The 21,242-nt window shown below is 43.9% G+C and overlaps 1 protein-coding gene across 1 annotated transcript in view; it reads right to left on the minus strand.

Moving 5' to 3' along the window:
- Window positions 1–16,183, minus strand: part of LOC132387262 (uncharacterized) — a 31,342-nt gene extending 15,159 nt beyond the window's left edge. Inside the window, exons 1-5 of the mRNA XM_059959614.1 lie at window positions 16,114–16,183; window positions 13,940–14,116; window positions 12,106–12,272; window positions 6,733–6,904; window positions 6,560–6,625 (exon numbers count right to left, since the gene is read on the minus strand). Of these exons, the coding sequence (XP_059815597.1) occupies window positions 6,560–6,625; window positions 6,733–6,904; window positions 12,106–12,272; window positions 13,940–14,116; window positions 16,114–16,183 (652 nt within the window). The remainder of the gene's footprint in view (window positions 1–6,559; window positions 6,626–6,732; window positions 6,905–12,105; window positions 12,273–13,939; window positions 14,117–16,113) is intronic.
- Between the last annotated feature and the right edge of the window lie 5,059 nt (window positions 16,184–21,242).

Raw genomic sequence — 21,242 nt, forward strand, 5'->3', positions numbered from 1 at the left:
ATCAATTTTATGTCTTATTATCCTTTTGCTCTTAACATACCTGTAGTTCTTAAAATTATCGTTCACCCTGACTGCCAAAGAAACCTCATGTCCTCTTTTAGCCCTCCTGATTTCTTTCTTAAGTATTTTCTTACTCTTTTTATACTCCTCAAGCATCTTATTTCCTCCCTGTTGCCTATACATGTTATACATCTCTCTTCTTCTTTATCACAGTTCCAATATCCCTCGATAGCCAAGGCTCCTTATTCTTATTCATTTTGTCTTCAACCCTGACAGGAACATACAAACTCTGCACTCTCAAAATTTCTCCTTTGAAGGTCTCCCACTTACCAATCACAATCACAACCTGTCCCAATCTACGATTTTTAGATCCCTTCTCATTTCTTCAAATTTGGCCCTTTTCAGGTTTAGAACGTCAAGCCGAGGACCAGATCTATCTTTATCCATGATCAAGTTGAAACTAATGACGTTATGATCACTGGAACGAATGTGCTCCCCTGCACACACTTCTGTCACCTGCCCTAACTCATTTCCTAATAGGAGATCTAATATTGCATCTTCCCTCGTTGGTACATCTATATATTGTTTTAGAAAACGTTCCTGAACACATTTTACAAACTCTAACCCATCTGGACGTTTAACAGTATGGGAGTCCCAATACTTGTGTGGAAAATTAAAATTTCTGTCTCCTGCAGTTGTCTGTTATCTGTTTGCAGATTTGCTCCTCCAATTCTCGCTGACTATTGGGTAGTCCATAATACAACTCTATTAATGTGGTCATACCTGCCTGTTTCTCAACTCCACCCATATGGCCTCAGTAGACAAGCCATCTAATCTGTCCTGCTGAATCACTGCTGTAATATTTTCCCATCACCCACCCTTCATCCCTCTGTCTCTATCACGTCTGAAACATCGGAACCCTGGAACACTGAGCTGCCAGTCCTGCCCCTCCTGTAGCCAAGTTTCAGTAATGGCTATGATGTCATAACTCCATGTGTCAATCCAGGCCCTCAGCTCGTCTGCCTTTCCCACAATACTCCACGCTTTGAAATATACACACCTCAGAAGATTATTACCAACTCACACAACCTTGCTATTTGTGACTTTGCATGAACTACCAACATCATTTATTTTTACCCCCGTTCCACTATCGACTCTGGCACTCTAGTTCCCATCTAGTTTAAACCCTCCCCAATAAAACTAGCAAACCTCCCTGCAAGTATATTGGTGTCCTTGTAGTTCAGGTGTAACCCGTCTCTCTTGTACACGTCCCACCTGTCCCTGAAGAAGTCCCGATGATCTAGAAATCTGAAACCCTGCCCCCTACACCAGTTTCTCAGCCACGTGTTCATCTGCCAGAGCATCGCACTCTTACCCTCACTGGCACGTGGCACAGGCAGCAATCCGAAGATTACTACCCTCTATCTCCTGTTTTTCAATTTCCTACCAAGCTCTCTGTCCTCACTCTTCAGGACATCCTGACTCTTTCTACCTATGTCATTGGTACCGATGTGTACCACGACATCTGGCTGATCACCCTCCCACCTCAGAATGCTATGCACGCGATCAGAGATATCCCTGACCATGGCACCCGGGAGGCAACAAACCATCCGGGAGTCTCTGTCACAACCACAGTATCTCCTGTCTGTACCCCTGACTATGGAGAACCCTATCACTACCGCTCTCCTCTTCCTCCTCCCTCCGTTCTGCACTGCAGAACCAGACTCAGTGCCAGAGATCCGGCTGCCGCAGCTTGTCCCAGGTAAGCCGCCCCCCAACAGTATCCAAATTGGTATACCTATTTTGGAGTGGAATGGCCACAAAAGAACCCTGCATTAACTGCCCTTCCCCCTTCACTCAACTGACGGTAACACAATTACCTGTGCCCTGTTCCTTAGGTGTAACTACCTCCTGGAAGCTACTATTTATAAACTACTCAGTCTTTCGAATGATCCGGAGGTCATCCAGCTCCTGCTCCAGTTCCCTAAAGCGCTATGTTAGGAGCTGCAGCTGGATGCACTTCTTGCAGGGATCATTGTCAGGAACACTGGAGGTCTCCCTGACTTCCCACATCCTGCAAGAGGAGCATTCCGACATCCTGCCTGGCATATTCTCTTGTCTGAACAAAAAAAAACAGAAAAACAGTTCGGTGAGATGGTTGAGGACGTTGGGATGGGCCCCTAAATGCAAACGATTTTCTATAGGGGCACCATTTTGTGTATCCTGACTGGCTGCATCACTGCCTGATATGGGAACTGTACTTCTCTCAATTGCAGTACTCTGCAGAGAGTGGTGCGGACAGCCCAGTGCATCTGTAGATGTGAACTCCTACTACTAAGGTCATTTCGGACGGGGTAAAAAGGGCCCGAAGGATCATTCTGGACCCAAGTCTCACCAGGCACAAACTGTTCCAGCTGCTACCATTCGGGAAATGGTACCACAGCTGAATAGCCAGGACCAACAGGCTCCGGGACAGCTTCTTCCAGAAGAGCATCAGACTGATTAATTCACGCTGATACAATTCTATTTCCACAATTGTATACATAAATACAGACTCACTGCACACACTTTACTGTAATCGTGCTGATGGCGCAGAAAAACAACTTTCACGACATGTGTCCATGTTATTAACCCTGATCCTGAAAATTTTTATCTGGCTGCTGTCTCATTTTTTTAGATCTGTTATTCATCATCCTCATACTGTCCTCGTTGATATCAATCCAAGTGCGCTCCAGTGCACATGGTGTTTTCCAGAAATTGCTATTTAAGTTATTACTTTTTTGTATATTTTCCAGATCTGTTTCAGAGCAGGATAATTTACCAAAATTACACATCAAAATGGGCACAGTGAGTGTTTACTACCTTCGTTATATTTTTACTGTTCACCTCTGTTTGGCAGATTTTCTTGATCCTTGATGTAAATTCAAAGTTTGTTCAGCCAAGCAGTAAATTCAGATTTTCTTCAGCCTTGAAGTAAATTTTGTTAGAAGGTTTTCCTTTATCACACGATGATCTATTTTCTTTGCTTATTGATATCCTAAATATCCGTTTCATATTCTGTTGCATTGCATCCTGATGCTCTGTTTGATATTCTACCGGCTCTATTGCACCTTTCTTTATGTTTAATAATGTTCTGTACTTTCCTAGTCTGAAGTTCATGCTTATATATTTGGAAATTAGTTCCAGTATTTGAAATGTTTGTTTCAGCTTTACTGATGCAAGAGCAAATAATTTCAAATCCTCAATGTATAGCTGTGTCAAGGTAAAATTTGTATTTTTTTCTGATTAGATACCTGATTTTTGTCTGTTTCAGTAAATTATGAGTGGGCTTAAAACCAGACAAAACCACAGTGGGCTTAGTGAGTCGCTCTGGAAAACCCCTCCATTTATTTTGTTAGTTGTCGTTGTTCCTCTGTGGTTGTTAATAGGACGATTATTTTACGCGAATGCTTCATCAGTTCTAGAAATTTCACAAGCATTGTATGAATTTTATATATATTTGGAACTTCTCTTAAACACACGAGGAACAGAATCAGATGTGTTTTTTTTATTGACAATATAACACTGTAAGTTTTCTGCTTTCCACAGTGTTTGAAATAGAATTACATAATCTGTTATCTGTTGTTCAAACCCAAACGGTATTCTGTCTGCTCTCCTGTGAGTATATTGTGATTATCGAAGTTGTTATCTGAGTTGTTATTAGTTATGAGATGTACGATGCTATCATTTTAGATATAAAATTGTCTTATTGTTGAGAGCCAATAATAACATAGTAGGTGACCATTTAGCAGTCTTATAAATGCAGAAAAAAGCTGTCTTTGAGGCTGGTGGTATATACCTTCAGCCTTTTATATGTTCTCCCCCATGGGAGTATGACAGAGAGGATGTATGAGGTGGTTTGGGGTTCAGCAGCAAGGCTTTGGTTCGGGTTTGTGTCTTGCCAGCTTGATTGAGTTCCTCCAGGAGGTGACAAAGGTGATGGATGCAGTTACACATAGATTTTGTCTACTTGTATATTGGTAGAGTGTTTGACAAAGTTCCACATGGGAGGCTCATACAGAATATTAACATGCTTGAGAACTGTGGGGAATTGTCCTGGCTGCCGGGGACACAAACTGGGAGAAATTTCTTGGCAGCCGGGTGGTGAATCTGTGAAGTTATTGTCATAGACGGCTGAGTGAGACACTTGATTGAATATATTTAACATGCAGCTCGATATGTTCCTGATTATGAAGAATGTCAACGTTTACTGGGAAAATGGGGTAGAGAGGAATTGAAGAGTAAATTCACTGAGCCGAATGGCTTAGTTCTGCTACTAGGTCTTATGGTTTTAGTGAACATCTGGAGACTTGTGTTCACTTCTGATTGTCCAGCTCTTGGAAGGATTGGAGAGGGTGAAGAACAGGTTCATCAGGATCTTGCCTGGAGTCGGTGACATGTGCTACAAGAAGAAGTTCGATAAACTTGGTTTGTTTATTCTGGAGTTAAAATAGAGATCTGACAGAGGTGTACAAGTTTGAGAGATGAGAGTTTGGTCGACAGCCTATATTTTGTTGTTTTATTTTTACATATGACTGGTGTCTGGTACCAGAGGGCATTTGGTTAAGGTGAGATGGGGTAAATTTACAGCAATTGTGGGTAGTTTTTTAACATAGTTGTGGGTGCCTGGAATTTACTGTCTGAGTCAACATGGCTTTGTGAAGGGAAGGTCGTGCCTCACGAGGCTAATTGAGTTTTTTGAAGAGGTAACAAAAAGCAATTGATGAAGGTACGGTAGTAAATGTGGTCGACATGGAGACACTCACGAGAGACTCATCCAGAAAGTCATGAGGCACGGGATAGGTGGAACCTTGGCTGTTTGGATAAATAATTGGCTTACAGGAAAAAAGCAGAGGGTAGTAGTGGAAGGAAAGTATTCTGCCTGGAGGTCTGTGACTAGTGGAGTGCCGCAGGGATCTGTCCTGGAGCCCCTGCTATTTGTGATTTTTATAAATGACCTGGATGTAGAGGAGGAAGAATGGGTGAGTAAATTTGTGGATGACATGAAGATTGGAGGAGTTGTGGATGGAGCTATAGGTTGTCGAAGGTTACAAGAGGATACAGACAGTGCAGATTTGGGCAGAAAAGTGGCAGATGGGGTTCAATCCGGATAAGTGTGAGGTGATGCATTTTGGAAGGACAAACCAGAATGCTGAGTACAACTTTAATCGTTGGTTACTTAAGAGTGTGGATGAACAGAGGGAGCTTGGTGTTCAAATCCATACATCCCTTAAGGTCGCTGCACGGATTGATAGGATAGTTAAGAAGGGCGATGGGATGCTAAGCTTCATTAATAGGCAGATTGAGTTCAAGTGTGGAGAGGCAAAGTTGCAGATCTACAACTCTCTGGTGAGACCGCACTTAGAGTATTGTGTTCAATTCCAGTCACCTCATTATAGGAAGGATGTGGAAGTCATGCCGAGGGTGCAGAGGAGATTTACCAGGATGTTGCCTGGTTTGGAGAACAAGTCATGTGAAGCAAGGTTAGCAGAGCTGGGACTTTTCTCTTTGGAGCGCAGAAGGATGAGAGAGCACTTGATAGAGGTCTAAAAAACTAATAAGAGGCATAGATAGGGTGGATTGCTAGTACCTGTTTCCCAGGTCACCAACAGCAAACACTAGAGGGCGTATGTACAAAGTTAATGGAGGGAAGTTTAGGGGAGACATCAGGGGTACGTTTTTTACAAAGGTTTGTGGGTGCCTGGAACAACTTGCCAGGGATGGTGGTGGAAGCTAAAACATTAAGGGTATTTAAGAACCTCTTGGACAGGCACATGAATGAAAGAAAAATAGAGGGTCACGGGGTAGTGTGGGTTTAGTACTCTTTTTAAAGGAATACTTGGGTCGGCACAACATCCAGGGCGGAAGAGCCTGTACCGTGCTGTAGTATTCTAGTGTCTAGAGTGTAGTGACTAGGGTCATGTCGGAGGTAACTGTGTGATAGATGCTCCTAGTTATACATGAATGTGCAGGAAATGCAAGGAAATGGTCAATAATATAAGAAAGGATACCAATGTATATACTTTTTTCTTTCCCAGATATATAAATAGTGAAAAAAGGGAGAGGGTCGATATCGGACCACTAGAAACTGCTGTTGTAGTTGCAGTAACGGGTGAAAAGGAAATGCCAGACAAACTCTGTGCAAGTCACTGGCAGAATTCCAAAAGGTAAAGAACATCAGCGAACAGAATTGCATGTAGTGCTATTACAGAGGAAAAGGGGCTTGGAAGATGAAAGGTCTGAAGATAGAAAAGTCACCTTGACTGGGTCAAGGAGTCTCCCAAGGGTGTGCGGGGATTCCCAGAGCGTTAGGACTTGGAGTGAAGGCTTCATCAGAACCAACAGCTGGATTAATAGAAAAATACAATGTAGAATATTCAAGTTGCAAGAGAGATTCTTTGAATTGTTACTTGAATCCAGATAGCGCAGAATGATTAATGGCGAATTTTGATTCCCAGGTTTTACCAAGTCACAGACTAACACTTGAGATGTGGTTTAAACTGTGCATTTGATCACTCACCTATCAGCTGAGTGGGTAATTCAGATAAACCTTGGGCGATGTTCATGTATTCCTGTGGATCAGGACCTGTTTAAATATAAAAATGAATCCATTGAAACAGAGCTGAAATAATTAAAATAACTAAATTGTTTATCTCATTGTGCCTTTGTGTTCAGTGCGTGGTTTTAACATACCGAGTTCCTGTATTTCCCTCAGTATTCTGTCCAACTTCGGTAACTCAGTCCTCCACATCAGAAAGGATTCCCACATCGCCCTCCGGGCCCGGGAGCCTTTGCCATTCACCAGACTGAGGAAGAGTCTGGAACTCTCTGCCCGGTTTCCCTTCTCTATCAGCTCAGTGACTTTCTACAAAAGGAAACAATGGACTTATTGTGGAGCAGACAGACAGACATGGAGAATGTGCAGGAATGTATCTGTTCATTGCACCAGCAGCTTCAGAACAGATGCAGTCACTGGGCTGCTGCCTCATCCTCTCTGGGTTCAGTCATTAACAGAGAAACAGTAACTGAAGGAAATTCTAAATCAATAGTGTGTAAGAATAAGGATTTACTGACACTCTGCAGTAGATGCGATGTGATTAATTTCCTTGATCTGTCAATGTGCAGCATTACATCAACAAGATGTGACAACAAGAACGGAAGAGAGGGGAGAGAGAGAGAGCAAAATCAAATGGATGGCGGGCATCACTGAATCATGGCTGACAAAAGTTTATAGTTGGATGGTTAAATCCAAGGATAAATATTGAATCGAAAGGATATGCAGGTAGGTGAAAGTGTTGGGTCGAAACTGCTGTCATTAAAAATGAGAAGTCCTGAGAAAGAGGTGAGGTCGGATTAGATGATTTGGATGTTAAGAAACTGCGTGGGTAAAGTGACCCTGAAGGAAATTATATACAGGCATGTTAACAGTAGCCAGGATGTGGGCTACAAATTACAATGGGGGAGAGGAGTGGCATGGAAAAAGGTCAATGCTAAAATTGTCACGGGGAGTTTCAATATCCAGGTAGCTTTGGAAAATCAGGTCGGTACTGAATCCCAAGTGAAGGAATGTATAGAATGCCTATGAGATGGCTTCTGAGAGAAGCTTATGGTTGAGCCCACTACAGGAAAGGCAGATCTGGATTCTGTGTTGTGTATTGAACCAGATTTGATTAGGAAGCTTCAACTGAATAAACCCTTAAGAGGCAGTGATCATAAAATAGAAAAACTCAGCCAGCAGGTTGAAAGGGAGAAGGTAAAGTTAGAGGTATCAGTGCTACAGTAGAATAAATGAATTATCTAGGCATGAGAGCGGAGCTGGGCATTAATAAATTCGAAAATGACACTAACAGGGACAATGGCAGAGCAGGAATGGCTGAAGTTTCTCGGAGGACAAACAATCACAATGATGAAGAATTATTCTAAAGGGAGGATGATCAACCGTGGCTGACGAGGTAGTCAAAGCAGCACAAAAGCAAAGGTGAGGGCACAGAGTATTACAAAATATAGCAGAAAGCTGGAGGACTGGGATGTTTTTACAAATCAACAGAAGGTAATTCAAAAACCGTAAATAGAGAAAATATGAAATAGGAAGGCAGGCGAGAGAATAATGTAAGATAGCTTACCAAAATGTACGTCTGATATATGAAGATTGAAAGAGAGGAGAGTGGATATTGGACCACAGAAAATGACAGTGGAGAGGTACTGTCAGGGGACAAGGAAATGCCGGAAGATATTGGTCAGCATTTTGCGTCAGTCCTCATTGTAAAAACACTAGAACGTGCCAGATATTTGAGAATGTCCGGTGGCAGAAGTGAGTGTATTTGCAATTATTGCGGAGAAGTCGATCGGAAAGCTGAAAGTTCTGAAGATAGATGAGTCCAGATGAACTCACCTGATTGCTTCTGAAAGAGGAGGCTGAAGAGATTGTGGAGACATTAGTAATGATCGCTCAAGAATCACTAGATTTTGGAATGGTTCCGGAGGACAGATCATTTTTAAACTATAGGCCAGTTAGTCTGATCCGCGTTTGTGAAGAAGTCAGCAGCTGATAATTGAGGATAAGGTTTTGGGGTATTCGGACGCACATGATAAGAAAAAGGCCAACATCCATGGAAGGGAATCATGCCTGACAGAACTGTTGGAATTTTTTCAGAGAACAGCATGCTGGGTCGACAACAGAGAGTCAGTGCAAGTTGTTTACTTGGACTTCCCGAGGACCTTTGACCAGGTGTCCCACATAGACCGATGAAAAAATGGACATATCAGTGGCAATTGGAATGTGGTATTGTGAGGTACGTGGCCATATACTTTAGCAGAAATAATGAAGAAGTAGACTATTTTTGAATCTGGGAGAAAATTCAGAAATCGGAGTTGTAAAGTGTCTCTGGAGACCTGGTGCAGGATTCCGTGCAGGTTGAGTCTGTGTTAGGAAAGACAAATACAATGCCAGTATTCATTTCGAGAGGATCAGAATATAAGCACAAGCACTGGCCAGACCGCACCTGCATATTTTGATCCCCTGATCAGAGAAAATATGTGATGGCGTTGTGAAAAATCCAGAGAGGAATCTAACCGAACAGAACCTGTGATATTAAACTAGATTTTGATGGGAATGGATCCTGGATGCACCTGTAGTGGCTGGAGTGTGGGAGTATGAGGGGGAATCTAGTTGCAACCTGTGGAATATCAAAAGGCATTGAGAGGACGTGGAGATGATGCTTCTAAGTGGGGGAGTCTAGAACCGGACGGAACAGCCTCAGATTAGAGGGACGTCCATTTAGAGCAGAGATGAGGAGATTATTTAGCTGAGGAGTAGTGAATCTGTAGAATTCATTGGCAGTGACAGCTGCGGAGAATAGGTCATTGAGTATATTTAAAACAGAGGTTGATATCTTCTTGACTAGTGATCAGAAAAGTTCACTGGGCGAAGGCAGGAGAATGGGGTTGAGGGGGATAGTAAATCCCCATGATGTAATGGCGGAGCAGAATCGATGGGCCTAATGGACAATTGTGCTCTTATGGTCTCATGATGTGTAAAGACAAAATAAGATTAAGAAATGTCAGTGCGGCTATCTTATAATGGAGATGGTTACTGCCTGGCACTCATACTGTAAAATGGTAATGACTTCCTGAACGCAGGCATGGGCTTCCTGATTAACTGAAAAATTATGAATTAAACTTTGAATAGTCTTCAAGCAACATACACCTATGCTGGAATTAAGGTAACTGAATATGGATGGGCTTAGGACATTGCTCTGAGAAATAAGAGAGGCAGCGTTTAAGGGTAAGCACAACGTTGTGGGCCGAAGGGCCTGTACCGTGCTGTACTGTTCTATGTTCTATGTTCTCTGTCCCAGATTTGAATGGATGATCTCCTAGAACAGTTACCAGTAGGGAATTGGAAAGGTTTTCCATAACACGATGAATGGACAACAATTATGTAACAAATCTGCATAATTCCCTGATGGTCCACTGCACTGTAAAATAATCCCTCAGTTTCACTACTACCAGGTCTGAGGAGTTACCGTTGTGAAAGAAATTTAACCAGTAAAGCAGACGTCTCCAGATGACGAATTTATAGATCGGCATCATATTTACAGATTACCCATCTTGCCTTTGGATAATACCTGTGTGATTCATTACAAACAGCGCCAATGAATCCCAACGGGAACAGAGTTCCTCACGGGTGCAACACACTTGATTTTCTAATACCACTCATGGCTGAATAGGTCAGATCTAGGACAAGACAATCACTGTTTGTGAGCTCCAAGGAGCTGAAATGGTGTGTCCCTGTCTCTCATTAGTCAGATATTCAGCAAGTTAGCAGATTTATTTTTTGTTTGCCCCTTCCCTTTCAGGACAACCTGTTGATTTTTTGGGATCATGAGATATCAGCCAGTCAGCAGATTTATGTTTTGTGCTTTCTTCTGCACTTTTAGATCAAACTGTTGATGTTTGTGGTCGTACGATATCAGCTTTGTGCGTGATCTTTCACATCCAATCAATCTCAGAGTTTTTCGTGGAAGTTAACAAGAAAGTTGATGCAGGCAAGCTTGTGGATATTGTCTACATGGACGTCAGCACGGTATTTGTCAAGGTCCCGTATAGGAGGTCGGTCTAGAAGATTCAGTTGCTTAGCATTCAAGATAAAGTAGTAAACTGGATTAGACACTATAGATTGTTGCATTTCTGATTGGTGCCTGTATCTCGTGCAGTGACACGGGGATCGGTGCTGTGCCTGTTGTTGTTTGTCATCTATATCAATGATCTGGTTGAAATTACGGTTAACAGCATCAGCAAATTTGCTGTTGACTCCAACATTTGGAAGGTGCAGTGGACAAAGAGGAAGACTACACGACCTTGCAGTGAGGTCTGGACCAACTGAAGAATGCGCTTAAAAGGGGAAGATGCAACTTAATGCAGGCTGATGGACCAATCAGGGTAGATCTTACTGAGAGACCGGTAGAACAAAGTGATCTGGGAATACAGGAACATAAGTCATTAAAAGTGGCAGCAAATGTTGCTAGGCTCTGAAAGAAAGTTTCTTAGCGCATTAACCTTGGTAAATGAAAATATCGTGTACGATATGATGTTGTATAAGACGTTGGAGAGGCCTATGGAGAGACAGATGGAAATAAGTTTGAAAGAGTACAGAAAAAAACATTACAAGGATGTTACCTGGACTGGAAAACCTAAGTTATAAGAAAAGAGTGAACTGATTAGGACTTTATTCGTTGGAACATGCAAGATTGAGCGGAGATTTGATAGAAGTGTACACAATTACATTGGGATATAGATCGGATAAATGCAAGCAGGCATTTTGTACTGAGGTAAAGAGGTACTACAACAAGAGGTGATCACTAAAGGGTGAAGGGTGAAAAGTTCAAAGGGTACAAAGGTGAAACCGGTTTACTCAGAGGGTGGTGAGAGTGCAAAACTAGCTAGCAGGGCAAGTAGTGCAAGTGCTGAAGAGAATTCTGAATAGATGCTTGCGTAATGAGTGTATCGAGCGCCATGGCCAGGTTCAGGTCAATGGGAATAAGTAGATTCTGTAGTCTGCCATGCAATAGATGGGCCAAAGGCCTGTTTCTGCACTGTAATTTGCTGTGACTATGACAAGTCAGCCACACATTGTTTGGGATCTCACGGAGCCAAGACAAGCTGTGGTTAGCTGGTTTCCCTCCCTCAGGTACCGCAGTGAAGCCGGTTGACCCAATTGACAGTTTAATACTCATCCTGGATTAATGAGATGAGGTGAAGCTACCCGACAGTTCAGCCAAGTTTTGAAATTAGTTTCAGACTGAATGACTTTTGGAAGTCCAGATATGCAGCCACTGCTCTTACTTCACACTGATAAATACAACAGGTGACACAGGAAAAGGTGATGCTAAACCTGCAGTTCCCAGTGCTCCCCACCTTAAAAACTGAAACCAGATCTGCGAGAGACAAGTCAGAGCTCAATGTCTCCATTCCCAGGTCGATCTCCTAAAACGTGCAGGAGATTAATGTTGATCACAATTCCCCCTGATACCAGCAGATCAGTGACAATACACGAACTGCACTCACCTCATTTTCTTCTCTACTGAAATGTCCCTCCTTTGTCAACATCAAACCGAGTCTCTCAACCTTTTCTTCAATTGCTTGTTTGAGTCTGTCCCTGTAGAACTTTGTCAGCTGGTACAGTCGATATTCCTCCCCCTGTGCCAGGAGGTCGGAGATTGTAAACCCTGGCTCTGTGAATATAAAAAGGAAAATGTAGGCTTGAACTCAGATATCCCTCGTCTCCACCGTTCTCACCCAACTCAACAAAAAACCACGTCTTGAACCTGCCTACAGATACAAAATTGGATTAATTCTCCATCTCCAACACCATCACACTGAGCACGGAGTCTCCCTATGGCTGTGTGCACAGACCACTGCTGTTCACTCTGCTGACCCACGACTGTGCTGCAACACACAGCAAGAACGACAAGTCAGCTTACAGAGAGGAGGTGCAGCAGCTAACGGACTGGTGCAGAGCCAGCAGCCTGTCTCTGTGAACAAAACTAATTTCTTGGTGTACATCTAGCTGAGAATCTCAACTGGTCCCACAACACCAGCTCCACAGAAAGGAAAGCCCAGCAGCGTCTCCACTTTCTGCGAATGCTGAGGAAAGTCCATCTCCCACCCCCCATCCTCATCACATTCTACAGGGGTTGTATTGAGAGCATCCTGAGCAGCTGCACCACTGCCTGGTTCGGAAATTGCACCATCTCAGACCGCAAGACCCTGTAGCATATCGTGAAGCCAGCTGAGAAGACCATCGAGGTCTCTCTTCCCGCCATCACGGACACTTACGCCACACGCTGCATCCGTAAAGCCATCAGCATTATAAAGGATCCATGCACCCCTCATACAATCTCTTCTCCCTCCTGCCAGCTGGGAACATGCACCGAAGCATTCGGGCTCTCCCGGCCAGACTACGTAACAGTTTCTTCCCCCAAGCTATCAGAATCCACAATACCCAGCGCCTGGACTGACACCTTATTGCCCTATTGTCACGTATATAGTGTCTGCACTGTTTTGTGCACTTTATGCAGTCCTAGATTGGTGTGTAGTTTAGTGTAGATGTTGTGTGTGTGTTTCTTTTCCTCTGTGTTGTTTTTTATGTAGTTCAGTCTAATTTGTGTAATGTGTCATGTAACACCATGGTCCTGAAAAATGACTCATTTTTACTATGTACTGTATCAGCAGTAATGGTCGAAATGGCAATAAAAAAGTGACTTGACTTGACTTGACTTGAATCTAACACTTGCCTTAAAGCCTAACCAACAATGTTCTAGGCATTACGTAATAGAAGAACCACATTTAATATAAACCAGTCCATCCCCCATCCGACCCATTCACCTATTTAAATTTGGATGGGCATAAATGTTGGCACTGTTGGTAATATTCGCTTCCCAGAGATACTCTCTCCATCCTGGCGAATACATTTCCCCTGATACACATCCCGGAAACACTCTCCTCATCTGGACAGCTGCATTTCCTCCAATTCACATCCTGGAAATCCTCAGAGCAGGTAGTACATTTCCTGTAGTGGGGTAATGGCTGCCCAGTGCACCACATGTACCACACCCACACATTTTCCCTCTCCTCCGACCAACCCTCCAACAAGACCTCACCTTTGCCCTCCACCCTGCCGCATTCTGTGAGCACATCACCCTCATATTTCACTCACCCGCTCCTTCTTTGGGACTTGACAGTCCTGTGTTCAATGAGCTTCCGAGCTGACAGGCAGTCGCCTCACTTGTGCCGGTTCCAGGGTCTGGATCAGTGTCCCTGACGTCACTGTCTCTGGGCTGACAGATAGTCGCCTCACTTGTGCCGGTTCCAGGGTCCGGATCAGTGTCTCTGACGTCACTCTCTCTGGGCTGAATTTGCTCCTCCTCCTCTGCGGCCGGATCGCATTCCATTGGGACACCGCTCTCAATCTGACCCTGCTTTGGTACCTTGCTTCCCGTGTCCAGATCATCTTCCCTCGATGATCTGCCTGTTAAAATCCTCTTCAGTCTTTTCCCTGCTCGTTTCCATTTCGCACCTGAAATAAGTGATGAATTGCAGGTTATACAAGTATGATTTAGATCTGAGCAAAACGGATTCAGTTTGCAATGGAGCCGAGACTCTGGCTGACCAGATTTGGAGTGGAAATCTGCTGGTTAATGTGACCCGTTCATCCTGTCAGGTGACCATCACGATAAGCTGGTGACTGGACACATTTACTCCCAGTAAAATAGCACGGCAAGCACAGTAATACTAATCACAGCAGTTGAACACACGGGTGACCACGGGATCATAATGCACCGGTGTCCGGTGATACTGGGAAATATCACTGTGATTATCTTCCACAAGCTAAAATCTCCCTCGGTCACTAACTGTCCAGTAGTCTGTGTCACACAAAGACCAGCAACGGGATTACACATGGTCCAGTCTGCTGGATCACACATTCTCCACTTGCTTTGTCACACGACGGGCTGGAGACTGGACAAGGGAACTGGAGTCCCCTTGGTCACCGACTGACCATTCCCTTGAGACACACGTCCTCTGGTCCCCTGGGTCGCAGGCTGACCATTCCCTTGCGATCTATGCTGTCCTCTCCCCTGTTTGCCATCTTCTCCCCCACCTGCTGATCATCATGTAACAACTATGCATGTCATTGGCAAAGTCTTGGTTATAGAGCTTTGTGTGTAGTTACAGTTGCTAATCTATAGGATGGAGGTGATGAAGCTGGAAAGTGTGACGTGAAGAATGAACACTACGGTACTGGGCTAGGGTGTTGTTTTTTGTGTTATATGGTTGGGCTGGGACAGCTTGCCCTGGAGCTCAGGAGCTTGAAGGGTGATCACACACACGCGCACACACACACACACACACACACACACACACACACACACACACACACACACACACACACACAGACACACAGACACACACACACACACACACACACACACACACACACACACACACACACACACACACACCACACACACACACACACACACACACACACACACACACACACACACACAAATCAGGTGTGCAGATAGGGTAGATGGTCACAGTCTTTTTGCCCGGGTAAGGAAGTCTGAGGCTCGAGGGCAGAGATTTAAAAGGGACCAAAGGGGCATTTTTTCACGTGGTAGCTGATGGGTATAAATTACATGCATCCGGAAGAGGCCGCAAACACAAATAAAATTACAAAATTGAGAGAATGTGGGCAGGAAAAAGGGGAGAAGAAGTTTACGAGGGAAGTTTGGGAAAACTGCAGGAAAATGGGACATTTAGATCAGCATGAATTATATGGGCCGAAGGACCCGTTTCCAGGCTGCAGCATCGTTTTTATTCCAGCTGGAATCTCAGATTTGAGCACAATCACAATGTCTACAGGTGACACAGACATTTGGTCATTGGGTATGCCGGGTTTCTCAGCCAAGATCCTGGGAATTTAAATTCAGGTAGAAGATCATATCAAGAAGGAAATATTTAGAAACTCAGGTTCACCATTTCTCCACAGCCCAGACATTCACTGGGGTGTTAAAACTCCGAAGCAGATCACAAATGTATCTACAATTAGCTGCCTCCTGATCCTCAGCCATTCCCAGCACCGGCAGTGATCTCCGCTCCGCTACAGAAAACAGATTTCGGTGACACCCCTCCTCCTTTGCGTAGCAGGCAAGAAAAACCAAGGGGGAGTTGGCAGCTTTCCCTCCAAAACCTGAAATGCTGTGTTATCATAGAATCTCTGAAATCCCGGAAATGCTCCTATCATCTGCTTCTGAATTTTATGTGAAAGTTGAGGATGTCTTACATATCAGGGCCTGTCTGAAATGGACCCTGACCCTGAACATGAACATAAACCACAAGATCGCTGTCACATTCCTGTCTCTGTTTCACTCACGACCACCTGATTCAGGAGTCCCTGCTCCTTTCACTCAGCTGAAGGTTTGTATGATGAGCGGAGTGATTCGACCATTACTGGTGTCAGGTCCCTGCGCTGGAACTGTTGGGTTGATCAATTACTCAAGGCCGCTTTACCAGTGGGATAAATGACACTGCTGGATGAAACTCTTCTATGCACTGTTAACACCTCTGTCAGTTCTTTCATCTGAACTATTGTATACAAACGCAATAAAAGTTTAATTCAAAGATCCCTGTGATCATACCTTTGTCCATTCTGATTCTGACTGACGATTGTTGATTGTCGTCGTCTTGTTCACACTTTGGTCGCTCTGCAGGACAGCTCCACCTGCTGGTGAGGCTCTAAATTTCACAACAAGCAGACAGTGAGTCAGAGAGTACGACTACTTTGCAAATATGACAGTATTTCCATCCCCTGTAGCATTTGGCATGGGGACCAAACATTCCCTGTTAGTAACCACTTCCACACCATACCTGTTCACTGATACCTGGCGCATCTACTGACAGAGTCACAGAGCAATAAAATGCAAATTCAGAGTGTTCAGCCCACTCTGGGAGGAAATTGTCAACGCATTTTAAGATGATTATAACGTAACAAGGAAACATCAGAACTAACCAAAAGCTTCTTCAGATGATGCAGCACCTTCAAATGAGCAAACACTCAGAGAATGTGAGTGACTTTAAAGAGCTGGGCTTCTGAAAGCACATTACCAGACCTGGAGTGATTGCAAATTGGTCTGACCGAGGCATTCCACCTATTTCATTCCTTCCTTTGTAAAGATATGTAATGTTTGCAGGACCAGTGTTCGAGTGAATGAGACTCACCAAACTTTCTCCTGACTGAATCAATGAAAACTCTGAGTCAGAGGTTTCTCTTCAGTTGGTACTCTCAGTCCTCGGGCTGGTTCACTTGTCGCTGTTCCCTCGTTCTCAGTCGTGGCTTCTTTCCAGCTGTGGGCTTTTCTTCCAATAAATCTCTCACCGCAGGTCTAACTTTAACCAGAGAGATAATGAAGCACATTAACAATACAAAGGAGAAAAAAGTATTTCTGCTCATTTTTTTCAAAAGCGAATCTCACTGAAATTTAAACGCTGAAGACAAATAAAAGGATCTCATGGAACAAATCATTAACTGTCCCTCACACGTCACAAATCCTGATACGGGATACGAAGGACTCATCATTCAGTCATGATAAGATATCAGAGCAGAATGAAGTGATTCAGTCCATCGAGTCTCCTCCATCATTCAATCATGGTTGATTTTTTTTTCGCACCAATGCCATATTCCTGCGTCATCTTATAAAGTGCTGGAAACTCGGTACAGCAGATTGCATCTGTGGAAGACCCAGTATCAGAACTGGGATTATCCAAGATGATGCGTGATATGTTGAAAGCTTAATTGCGCAATTTGGCCCAGATCTCATCCTTGCTCATACCTATAATGGGGGTTGTACTACACACAGTGTTCTGAAAATGTAGTAAAAGTGATTATCGGGGCATTAATAGTGATCTTTCGAGAGACGAAAACGAAAAGCTCTTGAATTTATAGTAAATGGACCGTCTAGTTATTCTCTGCTCCGAATTAGTTCTATATTGTTAAGCACCTGAGCATCATTGCCTTAAAGTAGGCTCCTACGGACAAGGCGAAATTATGAATAATTTTTCTTGCGTTATTCATTATTATTTCCTGGATACCAGAGAGGTTCCCGGTGAAACCGTTTTGTCCACTCTATTGACTTTTAACATCTCCTCTATAACAGGAAGCACGGTAATGTACCATATTCAATCGTGATTAATATGCATAGAATGCAACGTGCTTCGTCCCCAATGTTCCCTCTAATTACTATTTTTGCCGCTGCGTGGATCAACCATTGCTCTGAGCCGGGAATTTTCACACAGCCTGAAAAAAGCACAACATCGTTGATGTGTCCTCTTCTGTAAAATTCATCTATGAAAATTTTAGGATGAAGACAGACGAGAAAAAAACAAACATTCTTTTGATTTTAATTACTAAATAAAGTATAGGATAAAATTGCAGTACAAAAAGAAAAAAAAATCAGGTTTCATAAACGTTTATCCGACAGTGTTTAATTCCATCTGCGCTACAACAAAGGCTCCGTTCGCGGGAGCATTTTGGTTATGCAGACGCGCAGTTTAGAGGGAACAGTGACGGGTCTCTCTCTCTCCAGATTATCCCCACCTTATAATTGTGTTTTGTCCACTGCCTTGCCTGAGACAGCCTGTTGTTAGAAACATGCAAATCGTCAACAATCAGGCCCTGATCTCATCCGTGTTCATATTCAAGATGGGTGAGGGTTTGCCTAAATGGGAAATGCACTAAATGGCCTCTTCGGTAGGTACAAGAGTATACCAGCTCATTAATGCGAATCTCTTAATCATCTGCTTGCAACTCAAAGCACAAACACATGCAGATACGGTCAACAGGTTCAGTTGTTATTCAGCCCAAACATCTGAATAGGACATAAATGTGATATAAGTGACGTTATCAGTGGAATGATCGCTGGTGCCAGACCGGGTGGTCTGAGTGTTACGGAAACTGATCAGCAGCTTAGATTCTCAAGTATAAATCTCTCGGTTTACTGAGAATGGTCCGGAATCAAACCAAAGGAAAATCCAGTGAACAGCGGTTCTAAAGGCGGCGTTAATGAGAGAGCTCAGTGAGATTGGGCAGACTAATTAAATCCGACAGGAAAGCGGCAAGAACTCAAATAACCACGCACTCCAACAGCGGAGTGCAAGAGAGCGTCACTGAGCACCGAACATAGAGACCCAACACTGTCTCCTCCCGTACTTCAAAATACCCTATACTCCGTGCAGATGGACTTTAAACACCCTCCACATGTCAGATGTGGACTTGCCAGTGTTACGAAGGATGAACAGCTCTGATGGGCAGAAGGGTGCAGAGTTGCCCATGTCCCCCCCCCCCCGCTGGCCCCCTGAGTGTAGACTTCCATACTTTTATCAACTGGCAGTGAGATTTATTATAGGAATTTCTATCCTAAATATCACTGCCAGATATATAAAGTATTTGTAAAAACAAAAAAACACACAAACAGAATAAAACACACATATTCGTTAATCCACGCAACCCTAAGGACAATATTGAACTGACAGAAACAATAGCATTGCGAGGGCGACCAGTGGGCGTAATAAAGCACCATAGCATTTCCCCTATGACCCTGTCCTTACCTGGTGCTGGACTCCAGGTCTGAACATCTGAATTTTGGGACAGGTTTAAATCACTGATTCTGACTCAGTCAGAGGGTTAGTTTTGCTGCAAGGGAGCAACATTAATCGATGAAGACAAAGGAACGTCGTCAATTGCCAGTTGTTTAGCTGACGTGTCCAATCTGTATGTTACCTTGACAGAAACAGATATTCGCAGTGGTGACAAAGGGATTCAGTCTGGTTTATTTCACGTTGGAGAGGTGTGTGGAGTTTTGAAATCAATGCCTTGTGGTGCCACCATCTTTAATTCAGCGTGTTCGGAGTGGAGGGTCACAGAGCACGGGAACAGCCTTTGGCCGGCCTTACCTGTTCTGACCATCCACTCACTGTCTACACTGGTCCCATTTATCAGTACTTGGCTCACATCCGACTGTATCTCGGCAGTTTCAATGTTCATCAGGATTATTCCCTGGATCACGTCTTGAATGACGGATCAATATGAGGTACTAGCCAGTTCTCCCGGAGTTTGCTTGTGGCTAGGCTGGTCACAAGTGTATTGGTCAAGGCCCCAGCAATCTCTTCACTTGCCTCTCTCTGTAACGTGTGGTATATCCCATCAGGGCCTGGAGACTTTTACGTCTTAATGCACTCTAAGAGACCCAACACTGTCTCCTCCCTTACGTTAAAATGCCTGTGTATACTTGTACTCTCCGCACTGATCTCCCTATCCTCCTTGTCTGGGCGACCAGTGGGCGTAATAAAGCACCATAGCATTTCCCATCTGAACCTGTCCTTACCTGGTGCTGGACTCCTGATTCTGTTTCCAGCGAATCCGAACATCTGAAGTTTATGTCCTTGCAAGTACGTGAACACACCCTGAGCAATGTTCAGTTGATAACACGCTCATAAACCTGAACTTCAGCCTCTTCAGCATGTAACGCCACACCTTGTTCCACAATGGTTGTGTTAAACCACATAAAAGCGTTATTTCCATGAACAATGTCACTTTTAACCAGAATTAATACTACAGTGCAAGCGGGGCAGTAATTTCCTCTCTCCAGAACACTTGATCTGCTCTGGAGAGGAATCACAACCCGCATCCTGGTCCGGTTGGGTTGGCGTCGTCACTTCAATTTATTGTACCAGTTAGGACCAGTTTATTGTCAGATTATAAACTCCAGCGACAGCTCAGGGCAAAGATCGCTGTGGGTTTATTGCACAGAGACAGCAGAAGGAAGGGCGCTCTCAACTCTGATGGAATATTATGTATTTGGAATAATGTTCTCTTTTGAACAGGAGGCATTCCTTTTCTCCAGATTTAACTGTGTACCCTCTGCCTGGAGCAGACTTCAAGGTAACCCTGTTTATAAAGAGCCATCTTTAACAGTTGTCCGCAGTTGGACCATTGCAGTAATGGGCCGACTGGAGAGCAGCTGCCCCGAGATAACCATCTCCCAGAGATAACTACCGGTCAAAGTCAACAGCGAGATATGGACGGCCTTCTCCTTCAGTTTATTGCTCACTTACTGGGAACAAGTAACCACATCAGAGTAGCAATCAAATGAAATTATCGTCATATCTCGCTGGGCGAATTTGTCTGGCAACCCGTTTACTTCGCACATACATCCACCAGCTTCGCGTTTATTTTACAAGAGCTTGTACCGTTCCTCGTCAGAGGACGATGGGTAAAAACGTTAATTACACTGCGTTTCTTCTCTGTCAGAGTGTGCTGCTGGTATGTTGAATTAGTGACAGGGCATTCGCCCCCTCAGCCCTGTTCCGTCATTCTCTATGATCACAGCAAGACTGTGATCTCAGCGACACATCCCTGCGACCACCTAGACCAATTCACTCCCTTGCCTGTCAAGAATCTCTCCGCTGCGGAATTAAACTCACTGATAATAATCCCTGCTTCTCGTTTCCTTTGAGGAAGAGAATTCCAAATACACACAAGTTCCACCACATAGGGTGTGGAATTAGTAACAGGACATTCGTCCCCTCAGTCCTGTTCCGCCATTCTCTATGATCACAGCTGGACCGTGATCTCAGTGACACGT

Source organism: Hypanus sabinus, unplaced genomic scaffold (assembly GCF_030144855.1).
Source record: "Hypanus sabinus isolate sHypSab1 unplaced genomic scaffold, sHypSab1.hap1 scaffold_1667, whole genome shotgun sequence".
In the NCBI taxonomy this organism is placed as follows: domain Eukaryota; kingdom Metazoa; phylum Chordata; class Chondrichthyes; order Myliobatiformes; family Dasyatidae; genus Hypanus; species Hypanus sabinus.